This window comes from Orbicella franksi, chromosome 7, assembly GCF_964199315.1.
Source record: "Orbicella franksi chromosome 7, jaOrbFran1.1, whole genome shotgun sequence".
In the NCBI taxonomy this organism is placed as follows: Eukaryota; Metazoa; Cnidaria; class Anthozoa; order Scleractinia; family Merulinidae; genus Orbicella; species Orbicella franksi.
This window is the reverse complement of record NC_138151.1, coordinates 4,410,913-4,425,716: the sequence shown is the minus strand read 5'-3', so window position 1 is coordinate 4,425,716 and position 14,804 is coordinate 4,410,913. Positions and strand designations below refer to the sequence as shown.

General features: G+C 40.6%; 3 protein-coding genes across 3 annotated transcripts; 1 reads left to right on the top strand and 2 right to left on the bottom strand.

The window, feature by feature from the left end:
• The first annotated feature begins 28 nt into the window (after positions 1-28).
• Positions 29-3,040, top strand: LOC145491702 (galactosylceramide sulfotransferase-like). Its single transcript, XM_081470944.1, has 3 exons — positions 29-604; positions 1,179-1,400; positions 2,275-3,040. The coding sequence occupies exons 1-3, from the start codon at positions 498-500 to the stop codon at positions 3,035-3,037; spliced, it is 1,092 nt and encodes a 363-aa protein (XP_081327070.1). The 5' UTR covers positions 29-497; the 3' UTR covers positions 3,038-3,040.
• A 2,289-nt stretch (positions 3,041-5,329) lies between these two features.
• On the bottom strand, positions 5,330-6,074 carry LOC145491712 (uncharacterized). Its single transcript, XM_081470959.1, has 2 exons — positions 6,018-6,074; positions 5,330-5,864 (listed from the first exon to the last, which is right to left on the bottom strand). The coding sequence occupies exon 2, from the start codon at positions 5,822-5,824 to the stop codon at positions 5,333-5,335; it is 492 nt and encodes a 163-aa protein (XP_081327085.1). The 5' UTR covers positions 5,825-5,864; positions 6,018-6,074; the 3' UTR covers positions 5,330-5,332.
• A 2,269-nt stretch (positions 6,075-8,343) lies between these two features.
• Positions 8,344-14,781, bottom strand: LOC145493953 (interferon-induced protein 44-like). The gene is made up of 3 exons (XM_081473446.1): positions 12,567-14,781; positions 10,987-11,223; positions 8,344-10,052 (listed from the first exon to the last, which is right to left on the bottom strand). The coding sequence occupies exons 1-3, from the start codon at positions 12,928-12,930 to the stop codon at positions 9,793-9,795; spliced, it is 861 nt and encodes a 286-aa protein (XP_081329572.1). The 5' UTR covers positions 12,931-14,781; the 3' UTR covers positions 8,344-9,792.
• Positions 14,782-14,804: the final 23 nt, after the last annotated feature.

The window sequence follows — 14,804 nt, the reverse complement described above, 5'->3', positions numbered from 1 at the left end:
TTGGGGGGCGAGGGGCGGGAGCGGGGGGGGGGGGGGGGAAGGGGGCTCTGAGCAAACTGAGCTGATCTGACAATGTTAAATAGAATCTTAAATTTCCTTCTGAAAGAATGAGGGTGCTTTCCTTTGGGGTGGTCTGGATCAGGATCAGAGATCCAAGATCACTAGCACTCGCATCATGGTGCATCAAAGAAATTGGTCACGGTTCCTTTGATCCCGGGCTCTGGTGCACCATAATCCGACTGACCTTGGATCACTGATGCTGATCCAGATCACCCCAAAGAAACGCAACCTAAGATTTCCCGTTCCTGTCATTGCTCAATGAAATTCACCAAACTCACCCATCTGCCAGCCTTCCGTGATCTTCGTTGACAGCTCCGCCTGGATCGCGTTACAATCACGCACGTGAGGGCAATGGCCCAGTCCGCCGCGGCTGGTAAACCTAATCAACATGGCGGACGGAAAGGATCTGAAGGCATTCATGAAGTAGACAACGTGTAATGAGGGTTTTAAGAATTTCTCGGATAAAGAAATTGACATTTGCTGCATTGATAATCTTTATCCTAACTAAATATGCCGCTCTGCCGATTTTTAAAGCTCTTAAAAGGTAGGTACTTTGAATGTCAGCAAATCGTCTTTGGCTTTGGTCCAGACCAAAAGCTTAAACAATCCTTATGAGTATTGTTTTTACCGATAAGCTCTGTTTAAAAGGTGCTAGGTCGTCACATTTGAGACGACTCTACAACGTAGCAATTGTTCCTTACATCACATGAACCCTCGCCGTATATTAATGTGAAAGGGTGACTGGGTCTAAGAAAATGTGTGAAGAAATAATACTTCAAATATAAAATATCTACAGTGTCGGTATGCAGTCGGTGACTATGACAGCGCAGACTTAAAACTGTTCTTGTTGTTAAATTTGTGTTAAACCTGCTTGCTTGTTTGAAGTGAAAAGAGTGTACCATTCTGATCTCTTTCAGTAGTTCGGCAAGCTTGAAATAATCGTTTACTGGGCTTACTTGTTGGCAGATATTCGTTCCGATATTTTCCCAGAGAATTTGTTGATCCATAAAATCAGTGTCCATTGATGATTCAGGTCGCTTGTTTCACCTTTCTTCTTTACAATGCTGGTTACACTAGGCACTTCAATAACTGTTACTAAACTTTTATGCTCTTTGTAGTGGTACATGTCACTCTGTTGAAAATGTCTTGTTCCTTAAAACTCACAAGACTGGTGGAAGCTCCATAGCCAACATCTTGCTAAGATTTGCCAAGACCAGGGATTTGACAGTGGCATTGCCTAGAAAACAAATCTTTTCTTTTTACTGGCCCTGGAGTTTTCAAGTTAACTTTGTTGGTAATTTACCCGGCAACAAGCCAAATATCTTGTGCAGTCATGCGAGGTAAGTGAAGTAATGTTTTAAGAATTCATAACTGGGGTCAGTTGTTGGGGTCATTGTGCTGTGATTTTAGACTGTGAGTGATGCTCTCTATTCAGGGGCCAAGGATACTGGCCATGGGGGTGGGGTACTCCCTCATATATATACAAGGCTTTATATGACTGTATGTGCAACCCCAAAGGGTACGGCTTTTGAGCTGGTTTGGTCTGAAAAAGGGCGTAGAGTTTGATCATGTTGGTTTCAAAAAAGGGTATGTGTTTTAATTCTGACTTGGCATATTTTGGGGATATTTTGTCTTCAAGACACATGGATTATTTTTTACAGTACTGCCACATTTTCAGCCTTACATGTAAAGGGTTGTTAAAAGACGCCATCTGCTGGCAAAAATTACCATCTGCTTCATGATTTTGGCAAACAAGGCTTCCCAACTCTCCTCCCACCCCACCCCCTTTTTGTCTATTAAGTTATTTTGGTAATAAGAATCAGAAATCTATCAAATAAAGTCCAAAAGCCCCCCTGTTCTCTCTCTCTGCTTTTTGTTCACTATGAAAACAATAAAAACAGAGCAATGTTGTACAACTTCAAATGGACAAGTCATAAGCTCTGGCTAAAATATCACTGGTACCTGTACTCCAGGTAATAAAAAAAAGTTATCCTATCAAATTACTTTGAAAAGGAGAGTGGCAGACTGATAACCTGCTCATATTTTGCTGCATAAGCTCCTCCCTCTCTATCAAGTCCTCCTCCTCCATGAAGACTCGTGTCTCCTCAACATACTGGAAATAAATACGGGTGAGCTCCCCTGTAGGGTTGAGACAGCTAAATAGCAGATTTGTGGTAATCAATTTTCATAACAGTTTACAACTTTTTTCCCCAGATATAATCAAACCACCATGAGATTAATAATGCCTTCTGATACAAAGTTTATAACCATCCTTCGCCATCCAGTTTCAAGGTTTGAATCAGCCTTTCTCTTTGAAGATTTCCCTTCATTTCTTGGAATTTCAGGCTCTTCAAATCCTCTTTATCAATTCCTGCAGCAAATTGATAAATTCAAGCCAGAAATAAACACAATGTACACACTAAGAAATGGAATGAGTTTTGATCTTGGTCTGGAACCTGAGGAGTTTGATAACACGGAGGTAATCAAAAACTTTATCACCTCGGTTGAGAAAGACTTTGAGCTGGTGTTAATTATGGAGTACTTTGATGAATCTCTGATATTACTGAAGCAGCTGTTTTGCTGGAGTTTAGATGACATATTCTACCTAAAACACAATTCGCGGCTGCGGTCGTTGAAGAAACATCGCATCCCAAGACAATTTAGGAATACATTTTTGGAATGGAATAAAGCTGATGTGTTGCTCTATCAACACTTTAATCAAACGTTTTGGAAGAAAGTGAATTCCAAAGACGAGAACTTCTGGTCTGAAGTAAAGTTGCTGAAGCAAAAGTCGCTGGAAATGGAAAAGGAGTGCCTGAGTCCAGGAGAACACAGAGACCACCACAAAAAATCTGTTTCGAAATTACTTCTGAATCCAAAGGTCGCACAGAATAAGAAACAATTGTGTCGAGATCTTGTACAAGATGAAGATGCTTATTTCGATTATTTCAGGGGTAAACAAACAAATGAACAATAAAAATGTATATTTTATGTGGTGAAAATTAATATATTGAATTTTTGTAATTTGAAGTAAATACAGGAATATCTGTCAGTGAATTTCATAATTTTGAAGAAGAAACAGCTGCTCGTTCATCAATGAACTCAACCGAACAGATACAAACCACAAGTCAAACCAAAACCAATTATGACTTGGAACGCTTTCCATTCGAAGAAAAATTCCGGTTTGGTTTCCAGAAATTTCCAGCGACGATTGAACAGCATTTTCCTGAATTTCCGGAAAAGAGGACAATCTTGCGGGGTATACCGAAAGTTTCAGAAATTTCTGACCAGGAATTTCTGTTTCATTTGTGTTCCCTCCCAGAATTTCCCGTCGAATGGTTAGCTTTTCGGAAACCTTACAATTTCCGGATTTTCTGGTAACTTTTCCTGGTAATTTCCATACTATTTGTCGCTGTTTCTAAATTTTCGGTGGTTGATTGGTAATTACTGGTAAGCGCCCTTGGTCACACCAAGGCGGAAAAGGGCCGCCCTACATATAAGCGCCCTAGTCACACGCATGTCAGTTTCCCGCGCTTGGCGCACGTGGCGTGTACTCGCACCAAGCTCTGATTGGCTGGTTGTTTGGTCAATTAGAGCAGTTTTCAATCGAGTGTCCAACCAACCCAAAACCAAAGTAATTACTCTGGTCTATCGCAAAGGACGCAGAGTGTATCCATTGAACCAAGAGAAACTCCAAGCAAATGTACGAAGCTGATACGAAGCATGGGAAAAAACGTGTGCGGGCGAGTCACGATTGGATTTAGTAAAAGTATCTGATTGGATGACAAAGTGGCGCGAGTTTTTTTTAAGCCAATTGTGTAGAGTGGCAAAACTAAAGCAAATGCGAAACCGTTCTTTTAAAACGCTTGTTTTGATTGATCAGATGTCTTATTTTACCTCAATCACAGGATAGTCACACGAAAATCTGTCTACCCACAAAACGAACTTGTCCGATTTTTATTTCAAACCCACTTTTCAAAGATCTCTTGAACAACAGTCGGTGATCAGCGTAGAAAAACTGGAAAAGTGGAGTTTTTTCTACGATCGCGAGCTGTAAAGCACGTTATTGCATTGTCAGTAAGTCAAATTTCGTAAAGTATCATTCAATTCAATCGTGCGTTCGCATTACAGCGCAGTTTCTCGTCAGTTGTGTTCTCAGTATAACATCTATGCCACATTTTGGTTCCCGAGTTCTCAAATGTGATCTGATTCACTTGCGGTTTGGAAAGAGGAAATAACGGTTTGTAAACAGTACAAAAAGGTCGTGAATTTTGCATACAACAATGTGCACGAACCTTACTAACTTTATTTTTTTTTTTCAATATTTAAAAATGAAATCTCAAGTCCATAGAGGCTGTGTACATCCGCTAATCCCCTAACACCCCCACCCCCGATATTTTAGGGGGAGGGGAGCCTAGGGAGGCGGTTTTACACAGGCTAAAGTCCATAGTACGTGGATAGGAATAACATTACAAGGCTAAAGTTTCTAATATTTAATAGTTTTTACAATGGCTCCGATAAAAATTTTGTAGCTTTCAAAGTAACTGAATTTTTTTTTTCGATATATGCGGCACTAACACTTGTCATCAATCCCTTGTCACTTTTCTGAAGGGTTTTTTTTTTTTTCAGATTTTTAGCAACATCACTGATTGTCGAATCTCGCTATCTCAAGCTGATCTCCTCGCTATCTTGCTATCTCTCCCTTAGATATGCTTTTCACTCATTTACAATCGCGATCTCTAACTATTTTTCGTTTCCCTCGAGAGTTCGAGATGGTGGTGTTCAACTGTAGTTACTTACAAGCTTCACATAATAATATACTGCAGTAAACACTCAACAAATTGAAAAAATTGCCGAATAATCCTGCATCTTTCTTCGTAGCAAGGATTCTTTGACATCCTGAACTAGACAGCCGTCTGGCTTGACGCGCTGACAGGTTTCCTCGCTAGAGCAGCTAGAGGCACGTCTGGATCTAAGCTCGAGGTTATTGAGGTTCGACCACAATGACCTTTGATTAGTTGTCACTTTCGCGAGAGAAAACAAACCTCTTCACCTTCGCTAATTCTCTGAGAATCAATGTAGGATAAAAACTAGTGAATTCAAGAGTTTAAATTAGCATTTTGGCCAGATCAGGCAATCACCGCCCACTCTGCCTCCAGCAATGTGTCCTTGTTACTTGAATCTGTTTTACATCGCCCGAAGACAGAAGTGTAAAATTTCAACACCGCAAATTTTGTCAATAAGTTTTTGCAATCTTTTTACCAAGTTGTATTTACTTCATATGAAATTCATCATAGTGTTGAACACCTTCATGAGCAGAATCAAAAACGAATTTACATATTTTACAAACACGATTTGCGTCAACCCAATCCAGAAGTGTCGTCCGTCTTCCGTCAATGACCCACGCGGAAACTCTCTTGTCTTTTCGTAAAATCTTCGCCAACTCTTCGTAGCGTCGACCCTCGCCCGAGACCAAGTAAACATCGGGCTTCTTGAATCGAGAAAAGTCGAAGGAACTTGCATAGTATACGAGTAAATCTTCGACGGCGTTCGGAAACGAGGTGATCGACGAGTGCTTGGCGACGATTGGACGACCGTCGTAATGCTTTTTATCGGGAATCGTGGTTCGTAGTTGGTTTTGGTCGGCGTCCTTTCGGTGAAACACGTGAACTTCGATTTGACTCCGAGATGGGAATCTTATGTCTCTTAAAAAGTCTTCACATGCTTCCCACTCGACGAAAAACACCGTGTATACAAACGTCATCTTTTGTAGATAAACAGCGTCTCTACTCAACTCCGTTCTTCTGGAAGAGAGAAAATAGAACAGTGTTTCGTGAATTTGAGTTCCAGAGGGAACGACATCTGTGTGATTATCAAGCTGTTCCCCGATTACACGCAACAAAACTGTAATAAGCAAACCAAAACAAAACAGGCAGCAAATCTAATTGTATACTTACGATGAGCAAACTGTAAATTCTGTTTAGTTGTCCCCACTCGCCTCCTGCTGCATTCGTTTTTCTTTGTGCCTAGTTTTCAGGTTTAATTTAAACATTATTTTGCCTATTAGTATTACCACTCTGTGCTGTTTTTTCGTTGGTGTCTAAATATTCGTTTCAGCTCTAACAGGCTCAAATCAATTTTACGAGCGTGAAAAGGATCATTTAACAAGTTTGCACATTTAACAAGCTTCTGGTTTATAAATTTTGCCTCAACAAAAGAAGAAAACAGATAAAATGACCAAGCTAAAAAGGAAACACTGTTGGAAAAAATTGCTGCGGAAACAAATGTTTCCTCCGAGCTTTTTAATCGCGCGAGCAACATACATTTCGGAAGAAAATAGATCGTTACGAATTGCTTCCAAAGCACCGAAAAAATGTCTTGTTTTCGAGAAGCAAAATTGAAAATTAAAATTTGAAAGCATGCTTCCCAGCGGCAGACACCGGGAAGCTTGTTGTTTCCGCAGCAATATTTCTTGTTTAAGCCCGGCCCTTACGAACAAAATTGTCCGTAAAAAATTAAATTGTTAAATTTGCTATAGGAACCAAAATATAAAAGAAATTGACTTATATGATTGAGCTCTCAAAGGAGTATTTTGCCGAACTATTTAGGCGAATTGAACGTCCATGCAACTACGTCATTTACTTAACAAACACAATTATTTACGAGTACGAAGAAGTGAAAAGAAATTTAACGTATTTGTGTGTTTTCGACCCTACTTGTTTCTTTGGCGTCTCCAATTTTTCATTTTTTCCTCTTACCTCCAGAAAAACAACGGATGTTTCTTGGTAATTTTTTAAACGCTTCCTTCGCTTTTGGCCATTCAGCATATGAGATGATCAAGGGAGGTGAACTTATACATGCTCTGACAGAGCAATTAACAGGAATTAACATAAGAACAAATGCTATTGTCAGAAGTACGCCATAACTCGCGATGGTGATCTATACTAAATCCAGTTTGCGGATTCTCCACGTTTGTCACAGTTCTGTGGATCGCCATCAAAAATAAAACTTGACAGCAAGATAAATGTTTTTTTTTGTTTATGCGTAGCTAAGTTAATGGACCCTACAGTCGCAGGTGCGCTCAGTCAGCTCAGAACTTTGTTTTACGCATCTCTTAGAATTGCAAGCTGAATTGACGCGCAAAAAGGGGAAACAATCGTTTTAGAATTACCTTAGTTCGTTTCTGTCACGTAGCAGCGGGACATTTAGTTGAAAGCTTCCTTTGGTGAAGACTTAAGATGAACAACTTCCGTTTCGTTTTCCATAAAAAACTATTTAAAGACATCGATGACAGCGTTTTCTCCCTAATTTCGCAAATAAAGATGGATAAATCTGACAAATCAAAGGCTGTATCGAGCTGTATGTGTTGTTGATCAGTCTTATCTCTTGCCTCTAGGAGTTTTTCCCTTTCCCACCAAATTAAAAATTCATAACTAAAAGGCTATTTTTTAAATCGACTCTTGCCAGTGAATGGGATTTGCATTTTAACCAAGGACTTAACAATTTAAAAAGAACAAAGAATCGAAGTATATCCTTTTGAACTAATAAACAACTCTTTCGCTTTCAATAATTTGTCCGTTAGCTTCACATAAAATAAATCGTGGAGCAAATATTTTCCTTCCCGCTTTGATGAAACGCGATCTCTAGAAGAAAAATCTGCTCATAGTAAGATGAAAAAAAGGCAACTTAAACTTCCATTACAGTTGAGATTACTCATAAAAACATATAGCAGAGAAAAAAATAAACTTACTTTCTTTTTTTTTTTTGAATACACTGATGATCGACGGCTGGAATCTATTCGTGCGTCATTCAGTCCTCCGCCGAGTGAACTCCACGGATGAGATAACACTTGACTGAAATTATTTTCTTTTCCCCACTGGGAGACAAGTACCGCAGACTATGCACAGTCTATAAATACTGATATAAGCGACAAATAGGGGAGTATTATTGGTCAGAGTTGATTTCCAAGCACCTGCCAATTTCTGCATTGGAAATACTGCGAGCCACCAACATTGATAAAAACACAAGTGTCAGATATGTCGCTTTATAACAACAAAATTTCAAAAAGAGAATTAAGACTCTTAAGTTACTCAGTTGGAGATCAAAACCCAATATCATCAGTGCTACTCCCTAAAAATAACAATCAACATTATTTTCTTTTCGGTATTATCTTATGAAGGCAGGCAAAAAGCAATTTTCATATCGTAAATATATATATATTTTTTTTACGAAATACGATAATTCCAATATTGTTTTGATGGATAAGCTGACGAAATTCAATTTTCTTGGCCCTGATGAACAAGGAACCGTATTTATTATTTATCATAATATTGGCACAATTTGACGTTTTCTGAGTAATTGAATTTTGAAAGGCAACATTGTAAACATCTTCATTCATAATTGATTGTAACAAAGAAGAGTCAGTTTCCAAGCACTTCACCTGCAAGGTGATCGCGATCCTTGAAACTGAACATGATACTGTTTATCTTCAGTTGAAAATGATGCGGATTCCACTCGGCAAAAACAATTTCCTAATCCATGATTTCTTAAAACGGTGTAAAGGACCTTCCAACAGTCAAAATACTGACATAAAAAATCGTAAATAAAACGTTGATGCAACTTTTATGAAGTAGTTGGAGTTTATTTGAATCTAACGCGCGCTCTTATTGGTTAATTTATGGTCACGTGGCAATGGCTAAATCTAGATGTCGCCCGGCGAGCAACAATTACGCAATTGTTTGCCCGCTCTCCCACTCACCAGAGGTTACTTTGACTTCTTCTTGCCTTATTACTTTACACTAAACTCCAGCTATATAACAAAACAAAACTGTTCCCCTCGGGATCAGTAATTGATAAGTGCATAGTATGTACAGCAACAGTGCATGTTGGAGCAATGAGAACAAATGACAATTTAATCACTCTGACTAATCACAAAAGACACACTTTCAGTGAACCAATCAAAGCTCAAAGCAAATACATGTAGCCAAAACGAAGCACGGGAAAACGTAACGTGTGCAAGCGAGTCACGATTGGTTTTGGTTTTAATTTTGATTGGCTGACAAAGTGGCGCGAGATTTTTAAGATAATCGCTTAGAGCAACTTTCTTATAACTTTCTTATATACAAGTAAATGACAAGACGCAAAGAGAGAGAGGAAAAAAATAAATCGTAAGGAAAGACAAGTCCATACTCTCCCCGGACGTGAAAAATTTCTAAACAAGACTTAATCCCGCACCTCGAAGGCCAGAGCAAATGCGTTTTCGTTAAGCGGTGACCGACGGCCAGACACTCTTGACAAAATCAAATAAAGGAACCAGAAAATTCTGCTTTCAATTTGATTGTACGCATGCGTTTAAGTTGACTTATGGCATCTGAACAAGCATAGAGTGAGTAACGGCTGTAACTAATGCTGGCTAAACAGCTTCCGATTCCGAATTTTGGAGGCTTCAAATACGTGAATCTATCTCGGCCATGGTCAGTCATGGACTGCTGTGATCGCCAAAAGAACGAATCAAATTAATAAAGTAAAGTACTGAGGTTATGGAGACCCACTAACCAAAAGCTTTTGTTCGAGACGTTTGCGATACTCTTTTGGCAAAACTTAAAAAGCATTAGAAAAAAACTCTCTGACCTCCAGCTTGCACTGCTTATCACAATTCTCGCTCAATATACTACAATAAAACAAATACAAACAGAATGTTGATCTTAAACGTCAAATCGACGTGTTGTGCTGTCATTTGTTTTTATTCAGTTTTCGCTGAATCTGCCGGGCTCTGACTGATCTCTCTCCACTCCCAAGCGCAGAGTGCAACATTTTCAACACATCCCGCTGGTATCTGACGTCATACTCCTCATACTCTTCCAGCCAATTAGCGAGGACAAAGGTTTGAGCCTTCTTGCTTCCGGTAACTTCCATGGCTTTCTTTCTGACGTCATTCCTGTCTTCAGGCGACAATTTGTCATCGTGCGTGACGGCTGTTATTATGGTAACACCTAAATAAGAAGACACGGAGAAGTTTCAACATCGGGAAGAACAAAGGACAATTTTACAGTTCCATAAAAATTCAGTTATTCGAAACATCATTTACCGCAAAGTTCGCGCCAGAATGATGATGATGATAATGACGATGATGCGGCAGATCGGCGAAAGCTTGGATATTTTAAAAGGATTTTAACATCAATTTTGCAGTAGTTTTTCAGTAGTGTAGGGTCTCAATTGAACTTTTGTCAGTTTCATTTAGCGTCAGAAGCTTTTATGTTGGGTCGGCGAGCCGGCAAGTGAAACATTTAGACTAACCGCCGCGGCGAATAAGGTCTGTAACAACTCATAGAGGCTTTTAGTTTAGACGCAGTTTTATGGTCAGATCGGGAGGAGGGGGGAAACCCATGTGAAAAAGTCGGGGATTCTTGTCGGGACGGCTGAAAATAGTGACTTTTCGTTGTGAACACTCTAATTTAGACTAAAATCCGTTATTTCTACCCCTGAGCGAGACGACGAGCATCTGCGACCTTTTCATCTGGGAGTCCCCCCACACCGACGGACGGATATCAAACAAGGATTCTTCTTTGAGGTTGGAAATTTGCCACAATGGGCAATTTCGCAAAAACCCGAGATACTCTGAGATACTCTGTAACAGCATAATTTTGTGCAGCTGAGAATTCACAGACCCTTCATGGTCTTCATGGCATGAAATTGAGATTAGACAAGATGGAAGGAGCTTGTTTCCCTATAGACTCCCTTTTGTTCGAAAATCCGTGCCTGCGCTAATCGCGGCTTCGATGTCAAGCTCGCACGCTCACGACCGCTCACTTGTGTTGCGTTCTTCTTTGCGTTCTTCCCCACGGATTTTCGAGAAAAAGAGAGACTGCTCGCTGTCTAGTTTCTGTATTTAAGTCAGGTATACAAGACAAATGAGATTGAACTAACCTTCCTTGTTTAACATTTGTCGCACGAAATCAAACTTGTCCATATACTGGTCATTCACAAAACGAATGTCGTTGGCTTTGATTACCCACAATACCACGTGAACCTGGTCAGCAACTGGAGGCTTCTCGAGCCTGCAAGCAGCTTGGCCAGCTTCTTTAGCCTTCTCTTCAGCCCAGTCCCCTCGCTTTATAAGATCTCCTGTCGAGACAGTGCCGTATAAAATTCGAAAGAGTTCATCTGAAACAATACGAGTGCAAAATATTTTAGCAAGAAGCGTAGTGAACAACAGTTGAAGAACGTTATTTATTTGTTACTTATGAGACACTAAGAAATGTCACCTTATAACGGTCTATAACTTGCCAAAAGCTGTGGGAAGATAAAGCCTCACCATCAGGTCACTAACTAAAAAAAAGACAGACTGAAACTACAGTGCAAAACGGGGCAAAGCAGTATTTATTAACCAAGATTTTAACTAATGAAGCTACTGATTCTTCTTTAGCGCTCAAGGCCGTAGAGAAGACTAGATATTGACCAAAGAATTCTACCTACTTTTCCCTTCCCTTTTGCTATGTTATAATGTACATATAGTTGCTAAACAAGATACGGAAACAGGCAAACCAAATAGTTTATTTCTGTAGGGACCTCTGCAAAATCCTGCATTTTTAAAGAAACCTTACATGGTATCACCATTCACAACAGCAGAAAATTTCGCGTGACATCCGAATAAAATGCTCTCCACCCGATCGATCGTGACGTGTAGCCGAATGAGGAAGGTGAAAACTGGCGAATAACAGTATAAATCGTTTTCACTGTCACGCAATAAAAAAAATAAATCGAAAACCATCCAGTGGAAAAAGCTATGAACTTACGATGTTATAGAAAACAACTAAATAAGACACTTCTCCAAGTTTTAGGCCTGTGCGTTTCCCCAAACTTCAGATATTCGTCGAAATCTTTCGCAGATATTTGCAGAGCCCAGTATGAAAACGCCATGTTGGTGTACCTCCGTGGCACACCAATATGGCGGCCGGAAAATAGTGTAAACATCTGGAACTTACTTTGGCTATCTAGGCGACTGATTATCAGTATTGATCAAACAAGCATTTACATAAGCACTTTTCATAATGCTCTAACTTCTAAAAGGCTCAAAATCATGAGATAAGTATATATTTTTCGACAAACTCGATCGTAGCCTTGTGTCACGCACCTCCATAACCCTGAAATTCAAAATGCTCTGGATTCCAAACGAAGCACGCTATTGAGCTGTAAAATTGTACACAGATATAAATATACCGCCTCTTATGCCTGATGAGGATAAAAACTTTGGTGGCTCTTTAGTTTTGGATTTTCGAAAGTGATGACGTCACGTGAAAACGATCTATAAGTGCGTGCGCGGATGTCGCGCGTCACGGTTGGGTGTGCATGCGTGACATCTTACTTCCGCCTTTGCTGTTGAAACCGAAAGGGAACGAAAGTGTTCTCTTGGAGCATGCAGTTTTTCCACAACTTCAAAGCAAATTCCACTGCAATAAGACTAGCATAAAGATAGTTTTCAAAGAAAACGCAAACCTTGAACTCACTTTCTTCAGCGTTGCTGAAATTAAAGTTGAAACCTCTCGTGTCATGAAACACAAACCCAGCGAGTTCATTTTCTGTCCCCGCACGCGAATAGAAATCTTCCAGTACCCGAGTTCCCTCGGCCCCAGATGATTGCTCTATCGCTGGAGCGGCTTCCCTACCGTACAAAGTCTTCCAGACCGTGTTCACTAACGAAGATTTCCCGGCGCCTGTCATTCCGAATACGGCGAGTCGGATCTGCAAGCCCTCCATTTCTCCCTCTGCAGCATCAGTGAAAGTCTCTAATCCTTCGATACTTCCCGCTTTATAGTTCTTAAGTTTTTCTTTGAGCTGGCGTGTCTCACTTTGAATGTTTTCATCTGCCATTTTGCCTCGTTGCTGCTCGTTCTGGAGTGAGTGAAATGCCGACTAGTTCTTTTTTATGAAGGGGATTCCTGGAACTATCCCATGATGCAGCGCAAAATAGAAGTCAGTCAGTTTCCCGGAAAATCTGCACGTATCAATTTTTCGCAAGCGGACGGAGTTGGAGGGGGGCAGGGAGTCTCAGGCCCCCCACCCATCTTTCGGCAGGGATTTCACCAACGTTTTCAGCAGGAGGGTCACTGGTTTTCTCAGATGAGCAAAACTAATAGAGCTGAGCTTCTCTGTAAGAAAAACTTTCCTCTAGGTCAAACCAGCTGGGCAAAACTGTCCTCACATCCAGTCAAATTGCCCGGTGCCCGGCCCTAAAGAAACCCCTGGTTTCGTGCCGAAAATATCACTAGCGCAGCATTAAATTGGTACTTGACATTACCTGTGGCATCGGCGACTTCGGATGCCCTACGAAGACTAACAACCTACCTTAGAAGCACAATGAAGCAGGATAGTCTAAACAACTGCCTCCTCCTGCATTGTCACAAGTCTACTAAAGACACATTGAACACTGTAGACACCGCAAAGAAGTTTGTTTGTGCAAACGGAAAAGACAGTATGGAAATACGAGTAGAGGTATGCGCTTGGCTTAACGATGAGCCCTCCCATGTTTCAAAACACTCCGCAGCCTCTGTTTAAAAAAAACGTTTTACCAGGAGGTTTTGGGGAACGTTACCGAGTATCTTGAGAAAATGACACTTCTTGCGTGAAGAACCGACAGAAAGGAAAAAAGAAACAGTAAAATAACCACTTTCAACTAGAGCGTCGCTAAAGTAACTTTCCCTCTAGCTCCACCCACTAATCAGAAACTAGAATTTTCTGACTCAAATTAAAAATTTCTCCCAGGTATTAGCCATACTAGATATACCATTTATGTTCCTTCCGAAAATTAGCGTTCCTGCCTCTCTACCCCACGATAATATAATCCATAGCACTGAGTTATTCTAACATGGATCCGAGGCTTTCGGGTCAAAATTGCAAATTTTTCCAAGTTTCTTTTGTCTCTCGATTCCTAAGAGACTTGGAAACAAAGAAGACACCACCAAATATAGAAGTTTTTCCTGAAAGCCTCGTAGCCATGTCAGAATATTGAAATATCGAACGTGGCCTACTGTCAAAAGGAGAGAGTGGAAAATGACAAGGGGGTTGGACAATTTTCTGTGCCACGCATAGTAGGAAGAACTTGCTCGATTTTCTCCCCTGGCTCCCCTTGCACAATTTTTTCAGCAGCTTTTACTCTGCAGGAATGTTTTTTTTTTAATTGCACAGACCCCCTCAAAAAAAAATAACGGGGCGCCCCTACGAACAGAGTTTGTCGTCGTTTCAAGGTTATATGATGTCTCTTGCCCAATAAGCGTCCGTGGTGAGGTCAGATCGTGAGAAGTAACTCCATACTGAAGATTATACACGATAGCTCGAGCACTAGGAGCGTGCAACTACTCCATAGTCCTTTCACGGCGTTTTCACAGACCGATCTATTTTAAGTTTGAATTTACAGCGAATTCATACCACCGCAGGAATCTCAGTGACTAATTACAAGCACAGACTTAATTTTCAACTGATGTCTGAGGCCGCCATTTTTTTCCTTACCGATGCGCGCTCATGTAGACCGGAACTGACCTATTTCACGGGAAATGAAGCCTAAAAATGGCCTGGTCTGTAAAAATGCCGAGACTTGGTTTGGGAGTTGCACGCTCCTAGTGATGGGTTCCTGGCAATGGACAATTCGAAACCATCCGCTCTAAGAAGTTGTCGTTGCCTACCGTGCCAGATCCGAAGGCTTCCGACCAGATTTCGGTATTTTGATAACTAGTCGCCTACGAAAAATG